Below are 21,939 nucleotides of genomic sequence, written 5' to 3' on the forward strand. Positions count from 1 at the left end.
ACGGTCATGTATCGATCATGTCATGTGATCATTTCATTCAATCACACACGATCATATCTTTGGATCGTGTCATGCATCCATTTCCTTTGATCACATATGATCATTTCATAAAATCATGTCATATGATGACACACGATCATGTCTTTGGATCATTTCATGCGATCATGTCATACGATCATACAATAACAATCTTCAAGAAAAGCACCAATTTTTTGTGTTATTTCTTTTCCTCCTTGCTGAAGGATAATAAGGAGAAAAATGGGAAGGGTACAGTATCGGAGAAAAAAACCAAAGTCAAAGAAATGAAACAGGCTGGTAAAGTAAGTGACCAGTGGAGTGGTCAGTACAGTTGACCACTGTAGTGTGGTAGTGTGACTGTGGGCGTGGCTCTGTCTTTCTGTAGTAAAGCACTTCTGGGCATGCTCTGCACGGCATGTACCTGTACAATATGGAGTGGATTGGTATTAACTTCTGCATGAAAATTCATGATTTTAGGCTGAAAATGACGTGTAGGTTCAGGTTGTGGAGTTTGGTCACTTTTTACTGTAGTAGATTTCAGGAAAGAGACAAAAGTTGAGTGTAATATTTTGACGCTTTTAGAAACAAAGGTTGTGTTTTTTTTTATATATATTTTTCTGTATGTACATGGGCGTGAAGAAAGTCGAAACATTTGGGAAAAGGTCGGTTGGGGGAGTGGGAAGGGGGTTTGGGTTCGTGAGCTGAAATTTGATGGAATTGAAATATTTAGCCGTAAACTGCATGCCTATAGACTTGCATTTATATTGTGCATGCATTGTGTACCAGTGTGCATGTGTTGAATGGTGTGAGCTTGGCAACCTCCCGTATGTGGACAGTATGTGTGTCAGATGTAATGGTGTGAGCTTGGCAACCTCCCGTATGTGGACAGTGTGTGTATCAGATGTAATGGTGTGAGCTTGGCAACCTCCCGTATGTGGACAGTGTGTGTATCAGATGTAATGGTGTGAGCCTGGCAACCTCCTGTATGTGAACACTAGGTGTGTCAGATGTAATGGTGCGAGCTTGGCAGCCTCCTGTTTGTGGACAGTGTGTGTGTCAGATGTAATGGTGTGAGCTTGGCAGCCTCCTGTTTGTGGACAGTGTGTGTATCAGATGGAATGGTGTGAGCTTGGCAACCTCCCGTATGTGGACAGTGTGTGTATCAGATGTAATGGTGTGAGCCTGGCAACCTCCTGTATGTGAACACTAGGTGTGTCAGATGTAATGGTGCGAGCTTGGCAGCCTCCTGTTTGTGGACAGTGTGTGTGTCAGATGTAATGGTGTGAGCTTGGCAGCCTCCTGTTTGTGGACAGTGTGTGTATCAGATGGAATGGTGGGAGCTTGGCAACCTCCTGTTTGTGGACAGTGTGTGTGTCAGATGTAATGGTGTGAGCTTGGCAACCTCCCGTATGTGGACAGTGTGTGTATCAGATGGAATGGTGCGAGCTTGGCAACCTCCTGTTTGTGGACAGTGTGTGTGTCAGATGGAATGGTGCGAGCTTGGCAACCTCCTGTTTGTGGACAGTGTGTGTGTCAGATGGAATGGTGTGAGCTTGGCAGCCTCCCGTATGTGGACAGTGTGTGTGTCAGATGGAATGGTGTGAGCTTGGCAACCTCCCGTATGTGGACAGTGTGTGTATCAGATGTAATGGTGTGAGCTTGGCAACCTCCCGTATGTGGACAGTGTGTGTATCAGATGGAATGGTGTGAGCTTGGCAGCCTCCCGTATGTGGACATTGTGTGTGTCAGATGTAATGGTGTGAGCTTGACAACCTCCCGTATGTGGACAGTGTGTATTTCAGATGTAATGGTGTGAGCTTGGCAATCTCCCGTATGTGAACAGTGTGTGTATCAGATGTAATGGTGTGAGCTTGGCAACCTCTCGTATGTGGACAGTGTGTGTGTCAGATGTAATGGTGTGAGCTTGGCAACCTCTCGTATGTGGACAGTGTGTGTGTCAGATGGAATGGTGCGAGCTTGGCAACCTCCTGTTTGTGGACAGTGTGTGTGTCAGATGGAATGGTGCGAGCTTGGCAGCCTCCCGTATGTGGACAGTGTGTGTGTCAGATGGAATGGTGTGAGCTTGGCAACCTCCCGTATGTGGACAGTGTGTGTATCAGATGTAATGGTGTGAGCTTGGCAACCTCCCGTATGTGGACAGTGTGTGTATCAGATGGAATGGTGTGAGCTTGGCAGCCTCCCGTATGTGGACATTGTGTGTGTCAGATGTAATGGTGTGAGCTTGACAACCTCCCGTATGTGGACAGTGTGTATTTCAGATGTAATGGTGTGAGCTTGGCAACCTCTCGTATGTGGACAGTGTGTGTGTCAGATGTAATGGTGTGAGCTTGGCAACCTCTCGTATGCGGACAGTGTGTGTGTTAGATGTAATGGTGTGAGCTTGGCAACCTCTCGTATGTGGACAGTGTGTGTATCAGATGTAATGGTGTGAGCTTGGCAGCCTCCCGTATGTGGACAGTGTGTGTGTCAGATGTAATGGTGTGGGCTTGGCAGCCTCCCGTATGTGGACAGTATGTGTGTATCAGATGTAATGGTGTGGGCTTGGCAGCCTCCCGTATGTGGACAGTATGTGTGTCAGATGTAATGGTGTGGGCTTGGCAGCCTCCCGTATGTGGACAGTATGTGTATCAGATGGAATGATGGGAGCTTGGCAGCCTCCCGTATGTGGACAGTGTGTGTGTCAGATGTAATGGTGTGAGCTTGACAACCTCCCGTATGTGGACAGTATGTGTGTCAGATGTAATGGTGTGAGCTTGGCAGCCTCCCGTATGTGGACAGTGTGTGTATCAGATGTAATGGTGTGAGCTTGGCAGCCTCCCGTATGTGGACAGTGTGTGTGTCAGATGGAATGATGGGAGCTTGGCAGCCTCCCATATGTGGACAGTGTGTGTGTCAGATGTAATGGTGTGAGCTTGGCAGCCTCCCATATGTGGACAGTGTGTGTATCAGATGTAATGGTGTGAGCTTGGCAGCCTCCCGTATGTGGACAGTGTGTGTGTCAGATGTAATGGTGTGAGCTTGGCAGCCTCCCGTATGTGGACAGTGTGTGTGTCAGATGTAATGGTGTGAGCTTGGCAGCCTCCCGTATGTGGACAGTGTGTGTGTCAGATGTAATGGTGTGAGCCTGGCAACCTCCTGTATGTGGACGGTGTGTGTGTCAGATGTAATGGTGTGAGCTTGGCAGCCTCCCGTATGTGGACAGTGTGTGTATCAGATGTAATGGTGTGAGCCTGGCAACCTCCCGTATGTGGACAGTGTGTGTATCAGATGTAATGGTGTGAGCTTGGCAGCCTCCCGTATGTGGACAGTATGTGTGTCAGATGTAATGGTGTGAGCCTGGCAACCTCCCGTATGTGGACAGTGTGTGTATCAGATGTAAAGGTGTGAGCTTGGCAACCTCTCGTATGTGGACATTGTGTGTATCAGATGTAATGGTGTGAGCTTGGCAGCCTCCCGTATGTGGACACTGTGTGTGTCAGATGTAATGGTGTGAGCTTGGCAGCCTACCGTATGTGGACACTGTGTGTATCAGATGTAATGGTGTGAGCTTGGCAGCCTCCCATATGTGGACAGTGTGTGTGTCAGATGTAATGGTGTGAGCTTGGCAGCCTCCCATATGTGGACAGTGTGTGTGTCAGATGTAATGGTGTGAGCTTGGCAACCTCCCGTATGTGGACACTGTGTGTGTCAGATGTAATGGTGTGAGCTTGGCAGCCTCCCGTATGTGGACAGTATGTGTGTCAGATGTAATGGTGTGAGCTTGGCAGCCTCCCATATGTGGACAGTGTGTGTGTCAGATGTAATGGTGTGAGCTTGGCAACCTCCCGTATGTGGACACTGTGTGTGTCAGATGTAATGGTGTGAGCTTGACAACCTCCCGTATGTGGACAGTATGTGTGTCAGATGTAATGGTGTGAGCTTGGCAACCTCTCGTATGTGGACAGTGTGTGTATCAGATGTAATGGTGTGAGCTTGGCAGCCTCCCATATGTGGACAGTGTGTGTGTCAGATGTAATGGTGTGAGCTTGGCAGCCTCCCATATGTGGACAGTGTGTGTGTCAGATGTAATGGTGTTACCTTTGCTTGTGCAGAACTACATATATATGTACCAGCCTGTTAGAAATTTGGGAAAAAGTGTAGTGGGAGCATAGGGAAAGAACAGTGGGAGGAGCGACTATGAAGCCTCTATAGTATCAGCCTTGCACCTGGCTTTTCAGCTATAGTGACTCTGTTTGGCTTTTGAGGGCTGACAGAAACGCAAATGCATTACGTCAGATAAACGTAGCAAATATGGCCTAATAGTGTGTGTGTTTGACAGGTGTTTTCTTTCTGTATTAGTGGCTTATACACTGAACATGCTTAATCACCCCTTAACAGTGGTGTTTAATGAATTCTTTGATATTCTTTCCAGTTAAGAGAAAGTTTGATGTTTCAGTTGTGTGTGTTTGTACTGTGTGTGATGTGCATGTCTTGGTATACCAGTAAGCTCTAAAACAGCATGGACATGAGCTGTGGAACAGCATGGACACGAGCTGTAAAACAGCATGGACACGAGCTGTAAAACAGCATGGACACAATGTGTATACTCCACACACCTGAAACTTGCCTTGCATGAACTTCATTGTGAAAGAGGCTACCAGTTTACTAATGAAATTATAAAGTAACAATAATGTATGAGAATATCGTAGTGATTCCCTCTCCAATGACGGGTCCTTGCTGGCTCAGTGGTGTAAAGGGTCACTCTCACCAAAGCAGCTTTTCCTGTGACCCGTGAAGTCTATTGCATGCACAGATCCTGCGGTCACAGGATTGGCCGCTGCTTTAAGTCAGGGTGTTTGTCAGATATTGTATTTACATGGTTAAGACAGGTGGTTTCCTTTCCATTCCTCACTCAGTTTCCTCTGACCATAAAGCCAACTGCAATCTTGCAAGAGTATCCTTTACCAAAATGTTAAGGCTCCAAACAAATATGTGAATAAACCATTAGATAAATTCTACACAATCCTTGATGCAACAAGGCCTGAAATTGAAACCAGGTATTTTCGAAGGCTTCATTAGCTGGGTAGCATCTCACTAACACATCAGAAGCGTATTTTCTTTCATTTAGTTGACAATGCATGTAATGTCTTAGAAGTTTAGTATTAACAAGGTAGATACTGTATAAGTAGTTGTAAAATAACAGCTTTTTATTAGGTGAAAACAATTCTCTCTTATGCTGTTCTCTTTAACACTTCAAAGCTGTTCAGAACTTGAAGAGCTTTGGTTTTATTCTGTAGGAAATTAGCAGGTGGCCTGTCTCTACCTCTCCCTATGTCAGCTCAGTCCATTGTAATGGCAGCTTTATTTCTCGAGTTTGGTCAGGTATCTGAGATATCCCAGACCCAACAAACCAGACCGTTGCCAGATATAAAGGAGATGTGCATGTGTATTCATAGAATACAAGACTGAAACATACATGAATTATTATATTCAGCCAGATAGATATTAAATATGACACTACTGCATTCATTTTCTAATAAAGAATAATTTAAATCATTTGAAAGGTAATCAGACTGTCTCGGTTTGGGGGTTTTTTGTTTTGTTTTTTTCTTGTTTTTTTTTCTTCGTTGCTCATTTTGTTTCCCTCTGTTTCAGGCAAGTCTGAAAATCCGCGATTCCGAATGGTCAGACAAATTCTCTCTGGATGTTGTGGGCAGCTCTGGAACTGTCCAATGCAAAACAAAGACGGGCTCATACGAGGTGAGGAGTACAGTGATAAATCCCTCTAGTGTTGTGGTGAACTGAGACCTATGATTATGTGGAAATGTGCCGACATTTTGCTTAGACAAATGAGTGATCTCCCTTTGGGCTATATGCCATACTTATAATCAGATCAGTGTTCTTATTGGTTCATTAACCTAATTTGCATATGAAAGAGCAAATTTCAGTGCATTTTATGCACACTTTTAATTTGATTTTTGGAGACAAAACTACATTGGTTGGAGTGGCCAATTTCATGGCATCACAAAAAGTGTAATTTAATCAGTCAAAAACAGAATAATGCCTTCAGAGTACGCTTGAGTAAACAGGTTTGCAAAAAAAATGGCATTTCAAATCACAAAGGGAGGTCATTCACACTGTCATTAAAGTGAGATTAAATATGGTTGATGTACATGGATATTTTGTTACGTGTTTTTGGGTTTTTTTGGTTTTTTTTGTTTGTTTTTTTGTGTTTTTTCCTATTACTATGACCTTTGTAGACATGAGGCTACCAGAAGTGTAAAAGACTAGTAGCCTGGACCCCAGCAACGCACTTAGATAACAGCTTTAATTTTATTTTCAGACTGTATTATTTCTTACGTTCCCTCCAGTGGGATACAAGATGTGTATGTTAGAAACCAAAACCCTTTTTCACGAAACTTTGACAAAAAAATACCCAGAATTCTTCAACCTTTTCAATGCCTCTGTAAACAATTTCTTGAAACATTCTGCGAGAACTGTGAGAACATGAAGAGAAAAACGTTCCTCAGTTTTAAGAAGCTTGGATCTTTACTGACACAAACAAATCATTTTTACCATCATTTCCATAATAATTCCACTAGGAAAAGTGCTTTAGGGGTTGAAAACAGATGAAGATTTACAGCAATCGTCAATCATTTCTCTAAAGGTAACATCTCGGCCATTTGGTTTGAGAGAAGAAAGAGAAAAAAAAGTTGATTAGAAAAAGTTTTGTGAAAGTGTGTCCCACTTCTGCTTTGGTCATATTGCTCTTACTGAGTGTGTTAAGACGGTTACAGTAGTCAGTTACTGATGTGGAATTATACAGGTGAATTCTGCTTGTCTCCTAACACTCACACCACCGCCCCCACCCTCCCCCTCCCACCTACACACTGTGACAGCTGGAATACCCAGTAGGATATGAGTCATCACACGTCAAGACAAAACATTCACAGCGTTCAACCTCCTCCCACCCACCTCTGCCGCTAAAAAACAACAAAACAAACAAAAAAATTGCATATTTACATGTGTGTTCAAAATCTGTACATCATTTTGAGCCTGAGTCATATGAACGCCTTTTTTTTCTTTTTCTTTAATAAAATTGTTGTCAACAATACTCTTATGGCTCTCTTCCTAGTCTTCGTTGTTTTCTTCTACCAATATCATGTACATAACTGTACGTGGGAAAGTTCATCAGTGAATTGCCAAAGGCTGGTGGCACTCAATTTTCCTCCACTCATAAGGCTGTGAACCATCAGATCTGAGAAAAACCCTCAACCACAAGCAGAATTGGTACATGAAAAGTCTGTTTGGGCTAACAGTCCACCACATCTTCCACCAATTTATGTCACTCGTGGTAAAGTTTGTCAGCAACTTGCCAAAGGTTGACAGTTTACCTTGTTCACACTTCAGGTTCTTTCACCCATAAAACTGACTTATGTTATATATGTGAAATATGTCATATAATATATAATATCATATTATGTGAAATATATCATATAATATCATATTATGTGAAAAATTCCTGTGTATGGCATTAAATATGAATCAGATTTCAAAAATGGTTAAATATTAAATATGAATCAGATTTCAAAAATGGTTAAATATTAAATATGAATCAGATTTCAAAAATGGTTAAATATTAAATATGAATCAGATTTCAAAATTAAATATTAAATACCTAAAGCTGTGGTGATTTTGGATGTCCTGTACGTTCAGAATTTACGGTTGTCATGTGGGCGCGTCAGGGAGAAGTTCTTGCGCCATAAGGTGATGTACCTCCGCTGTTCAGTAAGAGAGTTTGTGTTGTTTTCTTCACGAATGACACCTGGGTGGTTCTGTGGTATGCCGTGGTCACGAGATGCTGTTTATCTGTTTCCAATAACAGCAGCAGCTTTGTGATGTTTTCTATTTTTCTTTCACAACTGACCTCTGATTTGTTCATTGAGTTACAATGCACATGTGTTTAACACCAAAGTTCAGATCACCAAACTTCTGGCTCTCTCATTTAGCCATGTTTCCAGATAAATGAGAAATCCATGTATTATGGTGATACACAGACAAACAGTGCAGTTGAAATTTGCCCAGCTTATTTTTAGGATCTCTGTTCCATTAACCCAAAGTGGTCCAGCATATTTTTGGGATCTCTGCTCCATTAGCCCAAAGTGGTCCAGCATATTTTTGGGATCTATGCTCCATTAGCCCAAACTAGCCCAGCATATTTTTTAGGATCTCTGTTCCGTTAGCCCAAAGTGGTCCATCATATTTTTTGGATCTCTGCTCCATTAGCCCAAACTAGCCCAGCATATTTTTTAGGATCTCTGTTCCGTTAGACCAAAGTGGTCCAGCATATTTTTTGGATCTCTGCTCCATTAGCCCAAACTAGCCCAGCATATTTTTTAGGATCTCTGTTCCGTTAGACCAAAGTGGTCCAGCATATTTTTTAGATCTCTGCTCCATTAGCCCAAACTAGCCCAGCATATTTTTTAGGATCTCTGCTCCGTTAGCCCAAGGTGGTCCAGCATATTTTTGGGATCTCTACTCCGTTAGCCAAAAGTGGTCCAGCATATTTTTGGGATCTCTGCTCCATTAGCCCAAAGTGGTCCAGCATATTTTTGGGATCTATGCTCCATTAGCCCAAACTAGCCCAGCATATTTTTTAGGATCTCTGTTCCGTTAGCCCAAAGTGGTCCATCATATTTTTTGGATCTCTGCTCCATTAGCCCAAACTAGCCCAGCATATTTTTTAGGATCTCTGTTCCGTTAGACCAAAGTGGTCCAGCATATTTTTTAGATCTCTGCTCCATTAGCCCAAACTAGCCCAGCATATTTTTTAGGATCTCTGCTCCGTTAGCCCAAGGTGGTCCAGCATATTTTTGGGATCTCTACTCCGTTAGCCAAAAGTGGTCCAGTATATTTTTGGGATCTCTCCTCCATTAGCCCAAACAGGCCCAGTATATCTTTAGGATCTCTGCTCCGGTAGCCCAAACAGGCCCAGTATATCTTTAGGATCTCTACTCCGGTAGCCCAGACTGGCCCAGTATATCTTTAGGATCTCTACTCCGGTAGCCCAGACTGGCCCAGTATATCTTTAGGATCTCTACTCCGGTAGCCCAGACTGGCCCAGTATATCTTTAGGATCTCTGCTCCGGTAGCCCAGACTGGCCCAGTATATCTTTAGGATCTCTACTCCGGTAGCCCAGACTGGCCCAGTATATCTTTAGGATCTCTACTCCGGTAGCCCAGACAGGCCCAGTATATCTTTAGGATCTCTACTCCGGTAGCCCAAGGTGGTCCAGCATATTTTTGGGATCTCTACTCCGTTAGCCAAAAGTGGTCCAGTATATTTTTGGGATCTCTCCTCCATTAGCCCAAACAGGCCCAGTATATCTTTAGGATCTCTGCTCCGGTAGCCCAGACAGGCCCAGTATATCTTTAGGATCTCTGCTCCGGTAGCCCAGACAGGCCCAGTATATCTTTAGGATCTCTGCTCCGTTAGCCCAAGGTGGTCCAGCATATTTTTGGGATCTCTACTCCGTTAGCCAAAAGTGGTCCAGTATATTTTTGGGATCTCTCCTCCATTAGCCCAAACAGGCCCAGTATATCTTTAGGATCTCTGCTCCGGTAGCCCACAGGCCCAGTATATCTTTAGGATCTCTGCTCCGTTAGCCCAAGGTGGTCCAGCATATTTTTGGGATCTCTACTCCGTTAGCCAAAAGTGGTCCAGTATATTTTTGGGATCTCTCCTCCATTAGCCCAAACAGGCCCAGTATATCTTTAGGATCTCTACTCCGGTAGCCCAGACAGGCCCAGTATATCTTTAGGATCTCTACTCCGGTAGCCCAGACTGGCCCAGTATATCTTTAGGATCTCTACTCCGGTAGCCCAGACTGGCCCAGTATATCTTTAGGATCTCTACTCCGGTAGCCCAGACTGGCCCAGTATATCTTTAGGATCTCTACTCCAGTAAGTCCCAACTGGCGCAGTATATTTTAAGGTCTTTGTTTTCTGATCCCAATTGGGCCTGGTATATTTTAGATCTTTGTTCCAGAAATGCAGTAGGGGTCCAGCTCGCTCCTTGATCCCAGCTAGCATGACTGGCCTGGCATACGTGTATTTTGAGGTCTCTGCTCCATTGCTCAATCTGCCTGGCTTATTTTAGGGTGTCACTCTTGTACAGGCAGCAAATGACTGCTTTTATGGCACAATAGTATGCCAGAGGCAAAGGACACATTTGCACAGTTTGACATTTTATGTAGTGAATACTGATTCCACTGTATGAATTCTAGTGCACAAAAATAACAGTTTGTAATCCTGGTATTTCTTCACTGATTTTGCATGAGCAATGTAGATGCCTATAATATTGGAAATTTAGCATTAGCTCATTGCTAAGAATATTCCAATCACATCTGCGACCTGTAATGTTTAGATGTATTCAAGTTTATTCAAAGCTCAACCGAAGTACATTTAAATGTAAACATACATTCAGATTTGTAATGAATATGCCTCGCTTACGTTCCTATTACACTTTTAATCAAAGTTTAAAAATGTTGATATGCCAGTAAGGGTCCATATTCACTTACCTTGTTGACATGTTATAATATAGACCGTTACATTTTCGGTGATCGTTACATATTTTGGTGGTGTGTCCGTATTTTGCCCCGTGTTGCTACATTTTAATGTGGGATGCATATTCCGTGATGTTGCCATTTTCCGTGATCTTGCCATATTCCCATCGAATGGCTCTTTTTTTACGACTATATTTTGGTGGTGTGTCCGTATTTTGCCCCATGTTGCCACATTTAAATTTGGGATGCATATTCCGTGATGTTGCAATTTTCCGTGATCGTGCCATATTCCCATCGAATGGCTCTTCTTTTACGACCATATTTTGGTGGTGTGTCCGTATTTTGCCCCATGTTGCCACATTTAAATTTGGGATGCATATTCCGTGATCTTGCCACATTATCAATTTTGACTGCCATATTTGGGTGTCTATATTGACTTGTCCAGTGTTTCCCTCTTTCAGTGCTGGCTGTGTGTTATACTTGCCTTGTTGCCATACTGCTCGGATGGAGCCTCCATACCCATCCAACCTGTCTTGCCCTATTTGGATGCAGTCTTCTTGAATTGCCCATCCAAACTGTTTTGCTCTGTTTGGATGGATTGTCGATCCCTACCCACTGCAAGGTTACTGAATTGCAATGCTGGTTGAATATTCATTGATGTTGCCATACTTCATTGATGATCTCTTGCTATATTCCCACATTCAGTGACTAATCTTACATACGTGTACAGTACAGCCGTATTTTTGCTACTCTTAATATTCGATTGACACGTCTTACACTTCTATATTTCTGTGGACATAGATGTACATGTGGTCACTTATATTGCTGTAAATTAAAATTACAATTGTAACTTAAATAATAGCATTAACAAGAAATCTGTTACATGCTATTTGATAGTGTTTTTATTATTTCATCCGTGAACACATTTTTTGTTTATTCAACTGATAAACCTGACAAAATCAATATTCTTTAGTGATGTCCAGAACATTAATCAAATTTGTCATCTTCTCCCAAACCCTCCTCTTTCGCTGCACACATTTCTCATAAGTGTCCATATTCATTGCTCTGTTTCAGTGTGGTGTCTGTATTGACCTGTATCATTGCTCTGTTTCAGCGAGGTGACTGTATTTACCTGGGTCATTGCTGTTTCAGTGTGGTGTCGGTATTGACCTGTGTCATTGCTCTGTTTCAGCGAGGTGACTGTATTTACCTGGGTCATTGCTGTTTCAGTGTGGTGTCGGTATTGACCTGTGTCATTGCTCTGCTTCAGTGTGGTGTCCGTTTTGACCTGTGTCGTTGCTCTGTTTCAATGTGGTGTCTGTATTGACCTGTGTCATTGCTCCGTTTCAGTGTGGTGTCTGTATTGACCTGGGTCATTGCTCAGTTTCAGTGTGGTGTCTGTATTGACCTGGGTCATTGCTCTGCTTCAGTGTGGTGTCCGTTTTGACCTATGTCATTGCTCTGTTTCAGAGTGGTGTCTGTATTCACCTGTGTCATTGCTCCGTTTCAGTGTGGTGTCTGCATTCACCTGTATCATTGCTCTGTTTCAGTGTGGTGTCTGTATTGACCTGGGTCATTGCTCAGTTTCAGTGTGGTGTCTGTATTGACCTGGGTCATTGCTCTGTTTCAGTGTGGTGTCCGTATTGACATGTGTCATTGCTCTGTTTCAGTGAGGTGACTGTATTGACCTGGGTCATTGCTGTTTCAGTGTGGTGTCTGTATTGACTTGTGTCATTGCTCTGCTTCAGTGTGGTGTCCGTATTGACCTGTGTCTTTGCTCTGTTTCAGTGTGGTGTCCGTATTGACATGACGAGTTCTGGCCTGAGCAAGATTGTAACCTTCACTCCATTCTACATGCTGGTCAATACGACAGAGGTGAGTAAGTAAGGGTGTCATGTGGGTAAGTAGGGGTGTCATGTGGGTAAAAAGGGGTATCATGTGGGTAAATAGGGATGTCATGTGGGTAAATAGGGGTGTCATGTGGGTAAATAGGGGTGTCGTGTAAGTAAGTAGGGTGTCATGTTAGTAGGTAGGGGTGTCATGTGGGTAAGTAGGGGTGTCATGTGGGTAAGTAGGGGTGTCATGTGGGTAAGTAGGGGTGTCATGTTAGTAGGGAGGGGTGTCATGTGGGTAAGTAGGGGTGTCATGTGGGTAAGTAGGGGTGTCATGTGGGTAAGTATGGGTGTCATGTTAGTAGGTAGGGGTGTCATGTGGGTAAGTAGAGGTGTCATGTGGGTAAGTAGGGGTGTTGCGTATTCAAGTAAATAAACTAATCAGCTCTTTTAGTTTTGGAATTTCCTAAAGATAAAAATGAACAAAGATGTACCTTACATTAATTGTTTACTGATGCACCAATGGTGTATGCAAATGCCTTTCATGTGCATATTCTAAGACTTTCTAAGAGACAAGGGATCCTTCAGTGAGATGGGTAAACCACAACAACAGTGTTAATTGGAAGGAAAAAAACTTTTTAGTGTTTACATGTATGGAGATTCAGCACCTCTTATTGATGTTATTTGGGGCATTTCTGATTTTGAACAACAGTATGATGAGTGATTGTAGTTTAAACAGGGCCCTATGTGATCCATTAAACAGGGCCCTATGTGATCCGTTAAACAGGGCCCTATGTGATCCATTAAACAGGGTCCTATGTGATCCGTTAAACAGGGCCCTATGTGATCCGTTAAACAGGGCCCTATGTGATCCGTTAAACAGGGCCCTATGTGATCCATTAAACAGGGCCCTATGTGATCTGTTAAACAGGGCCCTATGTGATCCGTTAAACAAGGCCCTATGTGATCCGTTAAACAGGGCCTTATGTGATCCGTTAAACAGGGCCCTATGTGATCCGTTAAACAGGGCCCTATGTGATCCGTTAAACAGGGCCTTATGTGATCCGTTAAACAGGGCTCTATGTGATCCGTTAAACAGGGCCCTATGTGATCCGTTAAACAGGGCCCTATGTGATCCATTAAACAGGGCCCTATGTGATCCATTAAACAGGGCCCTATGTGATCCGTTAAACACAAACATCTTGTAATCACATCCCTGTTCTTTGACTCTGCAGACAACAGTGAGTTGTAAAGAGCCTGTGGACTCCGCCCTCTGGCTGGATGTAGCCCCGGGGGAGTGCCTTCCGTTCTGGCCGCAGCAAACCGGGAAGGAAATGAAACTGAAAGCAAAAGTGAAACTGAGTGATGAAGAGACAGGGCCGTTTTTAATCAACACTGCTCATACGACCCTTCTGAAGTTGGATAATGAGGTATTTGAATTAGACATAAGTAGGACAATTTGGAAGCCTAGTGGTTAGATTGTCCACCTCAAAGTGTTATATACCAAAGGCTTATAAAAATGGTACTTGATGCTTAGCACTGAGAGGTTGGAGCAAGGAAACAGGACTGATTGGTCCGGTGTAAGTATATACATATATGACAAGGTAACGTGTCATTTCTGATGGTGTATTCGGCGTGATATTTAACCTACTGACTCCTTGTTGTCATATGACTGAAGAATTGTGTAGTACGACGTAAAAATACAACCATACATACCCAAGGTTTAAGTTGAAGTCTAAGTTCAGAAATATTCAATAATGTAGTCTGACTTAAGACTGGTGTTTATAACAGCGTGATGCAGAGGCTTAAAACTCTTGTTTTAATCATATTCATGGTTTAACATTGGTGTTTCAGTACGGAGGGCTGGACGTGGAGTGTCACGTGTCAGAGTCGGCCATGGTGACAACAATAGGGCCATACAAACATGGCTGTGCCTCCGTTCTCCTGGTGAATCAAGCTGAAAACCTCAGCATCTCTTTCTCTCAGAGGTAAGAAAAGACGATGCATGTGCTGGTTGGTGTCTTTATTGTGTGGATCTTCACAGCTTTCTCTTATGGAGTCTGGAAAACTGGAGATTGGACAAAAAGTATATGACAACTTTCAGACTGTTTAGGTTTTTTTGTAGTAAGGCCTGTAAAAGGCCTAAAACTAGGACCCAGTGGGGCACAAAGACTCTAAACTGATCCATAAACAGAATCAGTCTGAGACATAACATGTACATTTACTGAAGTTCTCCTCAGGGAATTTATTTTCCAGCGTTTGAAATTGCGTGTTGTTGTTGACAGTGGTGTGGGCAAGACGCACAGTCTGGGAGGCAAACAGGCTGTTCTGTACACATGGGAGGATGCCCTGGGGAAGAGAGAGCTGGTCTGGTCATGTGGGGAGAAGAAGGATGAGAGAAATGACCTGACAAAGGTGAGGCTAATGTTAGATCTGCTTGGTTCTGATGGAGCTTGAAAAACTCCTGAAAATCCAATGCAAATTATATTCAAAGTTTTACTATGATTTTAGGATAGGTCAATAATTAACTTTCACAGAATATCAGTTCCTAAAATTTATAACGCGGGTTGCATTAGAATTATTTAACGCTGTAAATGGTATGGTACAAGTTTAAACGAGCCATGCTGAAAAGCTGTAAATGGTGTGGTACAAGCTTACACGTGCCATGCTGAAAAGCTGTAAATGGTGTGGTACAACTTACACGTGCCATGCAGAAAAGCTGTAAATGGTGTAGTACAAGATTACACGTGCCATGCAGAAAGGCTGTATATGGTGTGGTACAAGCTTACACGTGCCATGCAGAAAAGCTGTAAATGGTGTGGTACAAGCTTACGTGTGCCATGCATAAAAGCTGTAAATGGTGTGGTACAAGCTTACACATGCCATGCGTAAAAGCTGTAAATGGTGTGGTACAAGCTTATACGTGCCACGCGGAAAAGCTGTAAATGGTGTGGTGCAAGCTTACACGTGCCATGCTGAAAAGCTGTAAATGATGTGGTACAAGTTCACATGTGCCATGCTGACAAGCTGTAAATGATGTGGTATGAGTTCACACGTGTCATGCTGAAAAACTGTAAATGGTGTGGTACAAGCTCACACATGCCATGCTGACAAGCTGTAAATGGTATGGTACAAGTTCACACATGCCATGCTTGTGATAAGTGAATATGAATTGTTTGGTCAAAAATCTGTAGTATATTCTCTTCACAGTCTGAATCAGATTTCTGTGTGGTTGATTTCAGGATGGGTGTGGTGATGTGTTTTACCTGCCAGACTGTAAACTGTTTTGGGTGTCCTTCCTGGACGGCCCCCAGAGGGTGCTGCTCTTCACAGAAGACATGGCAGTCGTCGGTTTGGTCCAAAAGGTAGGTTTAGCCACAAAATTTGGGCCATGAAGATACATGTACATTGAACATTCAGCTTTGAGTAACAAATAAATTAACCGTTGTAATTTTGGTGACTAAATTCTCAGTAGGTGTGATTTCATTAGGTAAGACCAGGGAATTTTAAAAGGTAACGAAAAAGCCTGCTTTGTTTTAGAAAAATAATTCTTATTGGTGATTTTCTCTGTTTCTTTGTACAGGAAGTGGAGTACACATTTGAGCGGATCGACCAGGAGATTAACCTGTCTCTACGCGGGGTTGGCCTCTCCCTGGTCAACAATATCAACCAGACAGAGGTGGCTTTCATGGGAATCACAAGGTGAGGATAACTCCTACACAAGGGGGTATTTCTCCGAGGCATACAAGGGGAGATCACTCCTACTCAATCGAAGTTAACTCCTGCACAGTGGGAGATAACTCAAAAGGTAAGATTACTCCTACACAAGATGAGAAATCACCTCCACAAAGGGTGATAACTCGTGCATAATGGAAGATCACTCCAGCACAATGGGAGATCACTCTAGCACAATTGGAGATCACTCCAGCACAATGGGAGATCACTCCAGCACAATGGGAGATCACTCCAGCACAATGGGAGATCACTCCAGCACAATAGGAGATGGGTAATATCTCAGAAGATGAGAGAACTGATACATAACTTGCATTGACCCATACACAAGCCATAACAGAGCAAACTCAAGCATTGTAGGATAACATAATCCAGATCAACAGGCGTCAAAAGTTTCCTGATTTCACTCTCTTGATTACATGTACAAATCACAGTAAAGGTGATATGGTTTTCATTCGCTATGACACATGACTTGTGAGTTTAAACTCAGCCTAGATTCCTTCACTCTCTTATTGGGTGGAGTTTTGGTTACAGGAAGCAATGGATTATGCTCGTGTGGCAGTTTGAACTTTGTCATCAACGGCTCCTCCACCGTATGTGTATGTCATAGACGGCTCCTCCACCGTATGTGTATGTCAATGATGGCTCCTCCACCGTATGTGTATGTCATTGACGGCTCCTCCACTGTATGTGTATGTCATTGACGGATCCTCCACCATATGTGTATGTCATTGATGGCTCCTTCACCATTTGTGTATGTCATTGACAGCTCCTCCAGCATATGTGTATGTCATTGACGGATCTTCCACCGTTTGTGTATGTCATTGATGGCTCATCCACCATATGTGCATGTCATTGACGGCTCCTCCACCATATGTATATGTCATGTACGGCTCCTCCAGCATATGTGTATGTCATGTACGGCTCCTCCACCATATGTATATGTCATGTACGGCTCCTCCAGCATATGTGTATGTCATTGACGGATCCTCCACCGTTTGTGTATGTCATTGACGGCTCCTCCACCATATGTGTATGTCATTGATGGCTCCTCCACCATGTGTGTATGTCATTGATGGCTCCTCCACCATATGTGTATGTCATTGACGGCTCCTCCACCGTTTGTGTATGTCATTGATGGCTCCTCCACCATATGTGTATGTCATTGATGGCTCCTCCACCGTTTGTGTATGTCATTGATGGCTCCTCCAGCATATGTGTATGTCATTGACGGATCCTCCACCGTTTGTGTATGTCATTGACGGATCCTCCACAGTATGTGTATGTCATTGATGGCTCATCCACCATATGTGCATGTCATTGACGGCTCCTCCAGCATATGTGTATGTCATTGATGCCTCCTCCACCATGTGTGTATGTCATTGACGGCTCCTCCACCATATGTGTATGTCATTGACGGCTCCTCCACCTTATGTGTATGTCATTGACGGCTCCTCCACAGTATGTGTATGTCATTGACGGCTCCTCCACCCTGTGTGTATGTCATTGACGGCTCCTCCACCATATGTGTATGTCATTGACGGATCCTCCACCGTTTGTGTATGTCATTGACGGCTCCTCCACCATATGTGTATGTCATTGATGGCTCCTCCACCGTTTGTGTATGTCATTGATGGCTCCTCCACCTTATGTGTATGTCATTGACGGCTCCTCCACAGTATGTGTATGTCATTGACGGCTCCTCCACCCTGTGTGTATGTCATTTACGGCTCCTCCAGCATATGTGTATGTCATTGACGGATCCTCCACCGTTTGTGTATGTCATTGACGGCTCCTCCACCATATGTGTATGTCATTGATGGCTCCTCCACCATGTGTGTATGTCATTGATGGCTCCTCCACCATATGTGTATGTCATTGATGGCTCCTTCACCGTTTGTGTATGTCATTGATGGCTCCTCCACCATATGTGTATGTCATTGATGGCTCCTCCACCGTTTGTGTATGTCATTGATGGCTCCTCCACCAGATGTGTATGTCATTGACCACTCCTCCCACAGTATGTGTATGTCATTGATGGCTCCTCCACCATATGTGTATGTCATTGACGGCTCCTCCACCATATGTGTATGTCATTGATGCCTCCTCCACCATGTGTGTATGTCATTGACGGCTCCTCCACCATATGTGTATGTCATTGACGGCTCCTCCACCTTATGTGTATGTCATTGACGGCTCCTCCACAGTATGTGTATGTCATTGACGGCTCCTCCACCGTTTGTGTATGTCATTGATGGCTCCTCCACCATAAATGTATGTCATTGACGGCTCCTCCACCGTTTGTGTATGTCATTGATGGCTCCTCCACCATAAATGTATGTCATTGACGGCTCCTCTACCGTATGTGTAGGTTCATCTTTGTACTCAGGATCATTCCTTACCCTGACCGTACGTGGGAAGGTCTGCCAGTAACCTGCGGATGGCCATGGGTTTTCCCTGGGCTCTGCCCAGTTTCCTGCCACCATAATGTTGGCCCCCGTCGTATAAGTGAAATATTCTTGAGTATTCAGATAAGTAAATAAATAAATCCTTCCTGGCCCAAAATATATATTTGTTTGATTGCTGTTTAAAGCGATGAATGACATGAGTATAGTTATTCATCATAATCAGATGTGTATTTTGATCATCATAATCAGATGTGTATTTTGATCATTTTTGTTATTGTTGTTGTTTATTCCATTATATTTAGAATTTTCAGGATTGTTTATTTTGTTCTTCCACCTCAGTTCTGGAATTATCTGGGAGGAGAAGAAGAAGCGGTACAAGGCTTTGAACCTGAAGACTCTCGTTATCTTAGAGGCTGCCTACCAGAAATATCTGATAGAGCTGGCTGCTGGCAAGTCACCGTCATCCAGGGTCACACTAGAAAACAAGATGGAGGTGAGTTCTGTAGTTAGTCCTCTCCCTCACTGTTAGAGGCCATGTACTGGAAGTGCCAGATAGAGCTGGCACCAAGAGTGACACTGGAAAACATAATGGAGGTCAGTTCTTAGTTTCACCATGCCTCAATACCACTAGTTCTGCCCAACCTTATTGCTGTAAGTGGCACACTGTATTTGCATTGCGTTTGTACACAGATGTACTGTTTGTTTCAGGTTGACTTTGAAGAGATGCAGATGTACAAACCACACAAGCGAGGCATTCGACGCAGTTTTGTAGAGGGGGTCTGGGTGCAGTACAAGACGTCACCACATCAGTTACAGCTCCATGCTAAAATCAACAGATTACAGGTCAGTTATATGTAAACATCAGTTACAGCTCCGCGCTAAAAGTTACAGCTCCACGCTGTACTCAACAGACTACAGGTCAGTTATATGTAAACATCAGTTACAGCTCCACGCTAAACTCCACATGCCGCCTGTCAGGTACAGGTAAACATCAGTTACAGCTCCATGCTAAACTCAACATACTGCCTGTCAGATACAGGTAAACATCAGTTATAGCTCCACGCTAAACTCAACATACTGCCTGTCAGGTAAATGTAAAGATCAGTTACAGCTCCATGCTAAACTCAACATAATGCTGGTCAGGTAAATGTAAACATCAGTTACAGCTCCACGCTAAACTCAACATACTTTGTCATATTTGATATTCCTGTCAAGTACATGTAAACATCAGTTACACCTCCACATTGAACTTAACATACTGCTGGTGAAGTACATGTAACATCAGTTACAGCTCCACATTAAAATCAACATATTGCTGGTCAGGTACATGTAAACATCAGTTACAGCTCCACGCTAAACTCAACATACTGCCTGTCAGGTACATGTAAACATCAGTTACAGCTCCACGCTAAACTCAACATACTGCCTGTCAGGTACATGTAAACATCAGTTACAGCTCCACACTAAAATTAATAGACTACAGGTCAGTTATATGTAAACATCAGTTACAGCTCCACGCTGTACTCAACAGACTACAGGTCAGTTATATGTAAACATCAGTTACAGCTCCACACTAAAATCAACAGATTACAGGTCAATTATATGTAAACATCAGTTACAGCTCCATGCTAAAATCAACAGATTACAGGTCAGTTATATGAAAACATCAGTTACAGCTCCACACTAAAATCAACAGATTACAGGTCAGTTATATGTAAACATCAGTTACAGCTCCACGCTGTACTCAACAGACTACAGGTCAGTTATATGTAAACATCAGTTACAGCTCCACACTAAAATCAACAGATTACAGGTCAGTTATATGTAAACATCAGTTACAGCTCCACGCTAAAATCAACAGATTACAGGTCAGTTATATGTAAACATCAGTTACAGCTCCAGGCTGTACTCAACAGACCACAGGTCAGTTATATGAAAACATCAGTTACAGCTCCATACTAAAATCAACATACTGCCGGTCTGGTACATGTAAACATCAGTTACAGCTCCATACCAAAACGTTTGTCTTTCTCCAGTATGGTGAGAATATCTGTATGTCATGTGGGTATGCTGCGCAGTAACTTGCCTTTATGTCGGGCACTGGTAAGGCGAGTAAGTGGAAAATTTATTGATCACGGCATTCAGTAACAGTCAAATAAGTAAACAGATGTACATGTACATATATATATTTTGACAGTTTGACAACCAGTTGGCTGGAGCTGTCTTCCCCACAGTTCTCTCCCCTCTTCCGCCACCCAAGTCCGTCGCTGCTGACAGCGGTAAGTTTCATTTTTCACAAACCCAAGCTTAGAGGTTTGTCAGGTAGCTGACACAGTTTGATGGTTTAGTCCCGGCCCTCCTGTTTCCTCCAACACAAGCCTGATTGCCACAGTACATTAACATGTACACATGTGGGTGAGAAGTAAAAAGAGCACAGCCCATCCCTAATTAAATAAATCAAATATACCAGTTTCATTGGCATATTTACATGTAAATCCAATTGTGTGGTTGTAATGTCTGGTTTCCTCCACCGTTGTGTGGTTGTAATGTATGGTTTCCTCCACCGTTGTGTGGTTGTAATGTCTGGTTTCCTCCACCGTTGTGTGGTTGTAATGTCTGGTTTCTTCCACAGTTGTGTGGTTGTAATGTCTGGTTTCCTCCACCGTTGTGTGGTTGTAATGTCTGGTTTCCTCCACCGTTAAAACTGATAAGCATCCTAAATATGATTCAATCTTGAGCAAGTCGAATAAATAAATAATTTAACGGAATGTTAAACTAGGATCGCCTTTGGTTCAGTCGACTAAGGCACAGCTCTCATCCTTGACCAGTGAGCAAGTCAAATAAATAAATGATTTAACGGAATGTTAAACTAGGATCGCCTTTGGTTCAGTTGACTAAGGCACAGCTCTTATCCTTGACCAGTGAGCAAGTCAAATAAATAAATGATTTAACGGAATGTTAAACTAGGATCGCCTTTGGTTCAGTCGACTAAGGCACAGCTCTCATCCTTCACCAGTGAGCAAGTCAAATAAATAAATGATTTAACGGAATGTTAAACTAGGATCGCCTTTGGTTCAGGTGACTAAGGCACAGCTCTCATCTTTGACCAGTTAGCATGCTTGTGCAGCGTAATGACCCAGTAGCCTCTCACCAATGAGGTCCCTTTATCAAATCCAGTTGCCTGTGGTCCAGCTGTGGCTTACATCAGGACGGTTGTCGCTTACTTAGCACAGCTCAGGTAGTTAGCACGCTTGTGCAGCATAATGACCCAGGAGCCTCTCACCAATGAGGCCCCTTTATCAAATCCAGTTGCCTGTGGTCCAGCTGTGGCTTACGTCAGGACGGTTGTCGCTTACTTAGCACAGCTCAGGTAGTTAGCACGCT

The 21,939-nt window shown here is 43.3% G+C and overlaps 1 protein-coding gene across 6 annotated transcripts in view; it reads left to right on the forward strand.

Moving 5' to 3' along the window:
- Nucleotides 1-21,939, forward strand: part of LOC135462817 (intermembrane lipid transfer protein VPS13C-like) — a 100,872-nt gene that overhangs the window by 59,946 nt on the left and 18,987 nt on the right. For 5 of the 6 annotated variants that reach the window (XM_064740091.1, XM_064740093.1, XM_064740095.1 and 2 more), the window contains 11 exons: nt 243-320; nt 5,674-5,778; nt 12,372-12,458; nt 13,651-13,845; nt 14,270-14,403; nt 14,701-14,830; nt 15,658-15,780; nt 15,999-16,117; nt 18,895-19,048; nt 19,264-19,398; nt 20,753-20,834. In XM_064740091.1, the coding sequence (XP_064596161.1) occupies nt 243-320; nt 5,674-5,778; nt 12,372-12,458; nt 13,651-13,845; nt 14,270-14,403; nt 14,701-14,830; nt 15,658-15,780; nt 15,999-16,117; nt 18,895-19,048; nt 19,264-19,398; nt 20,753-20,834 (1,342 nt within the window). The remainder of the gene's footprint in view (nt 1-242; nt 321-5,673; nt 5,779-12,371; nt 12,459-13,650; nt 13,846-14,269; nt 14,404-14,700; nt 14,831-15,657; nt 15,781-15,998; nt 16,118-18,894; nt 19,049-19,263; nt 19,399-20,752; nt 20,835-21,939) is intronic. The other variant, XM_064740096.1, reaches the window with a different exon arrangement.

The sequence above is a fragment of the Liolophura sinensis genome, chromosome 2 (assembly GCF_032854445.1).
Source record: "Liolophura sinensis isolate JHLJ2023 chromosome 2, CUHK_Ljap_v2, whole genome shotgun sequence".
NCBI lineage: Eukaryota > Metazoa > Mollusca > Polyplacophora > Chitonida > Chitonidae > Liolophura > Liolophura sinensis.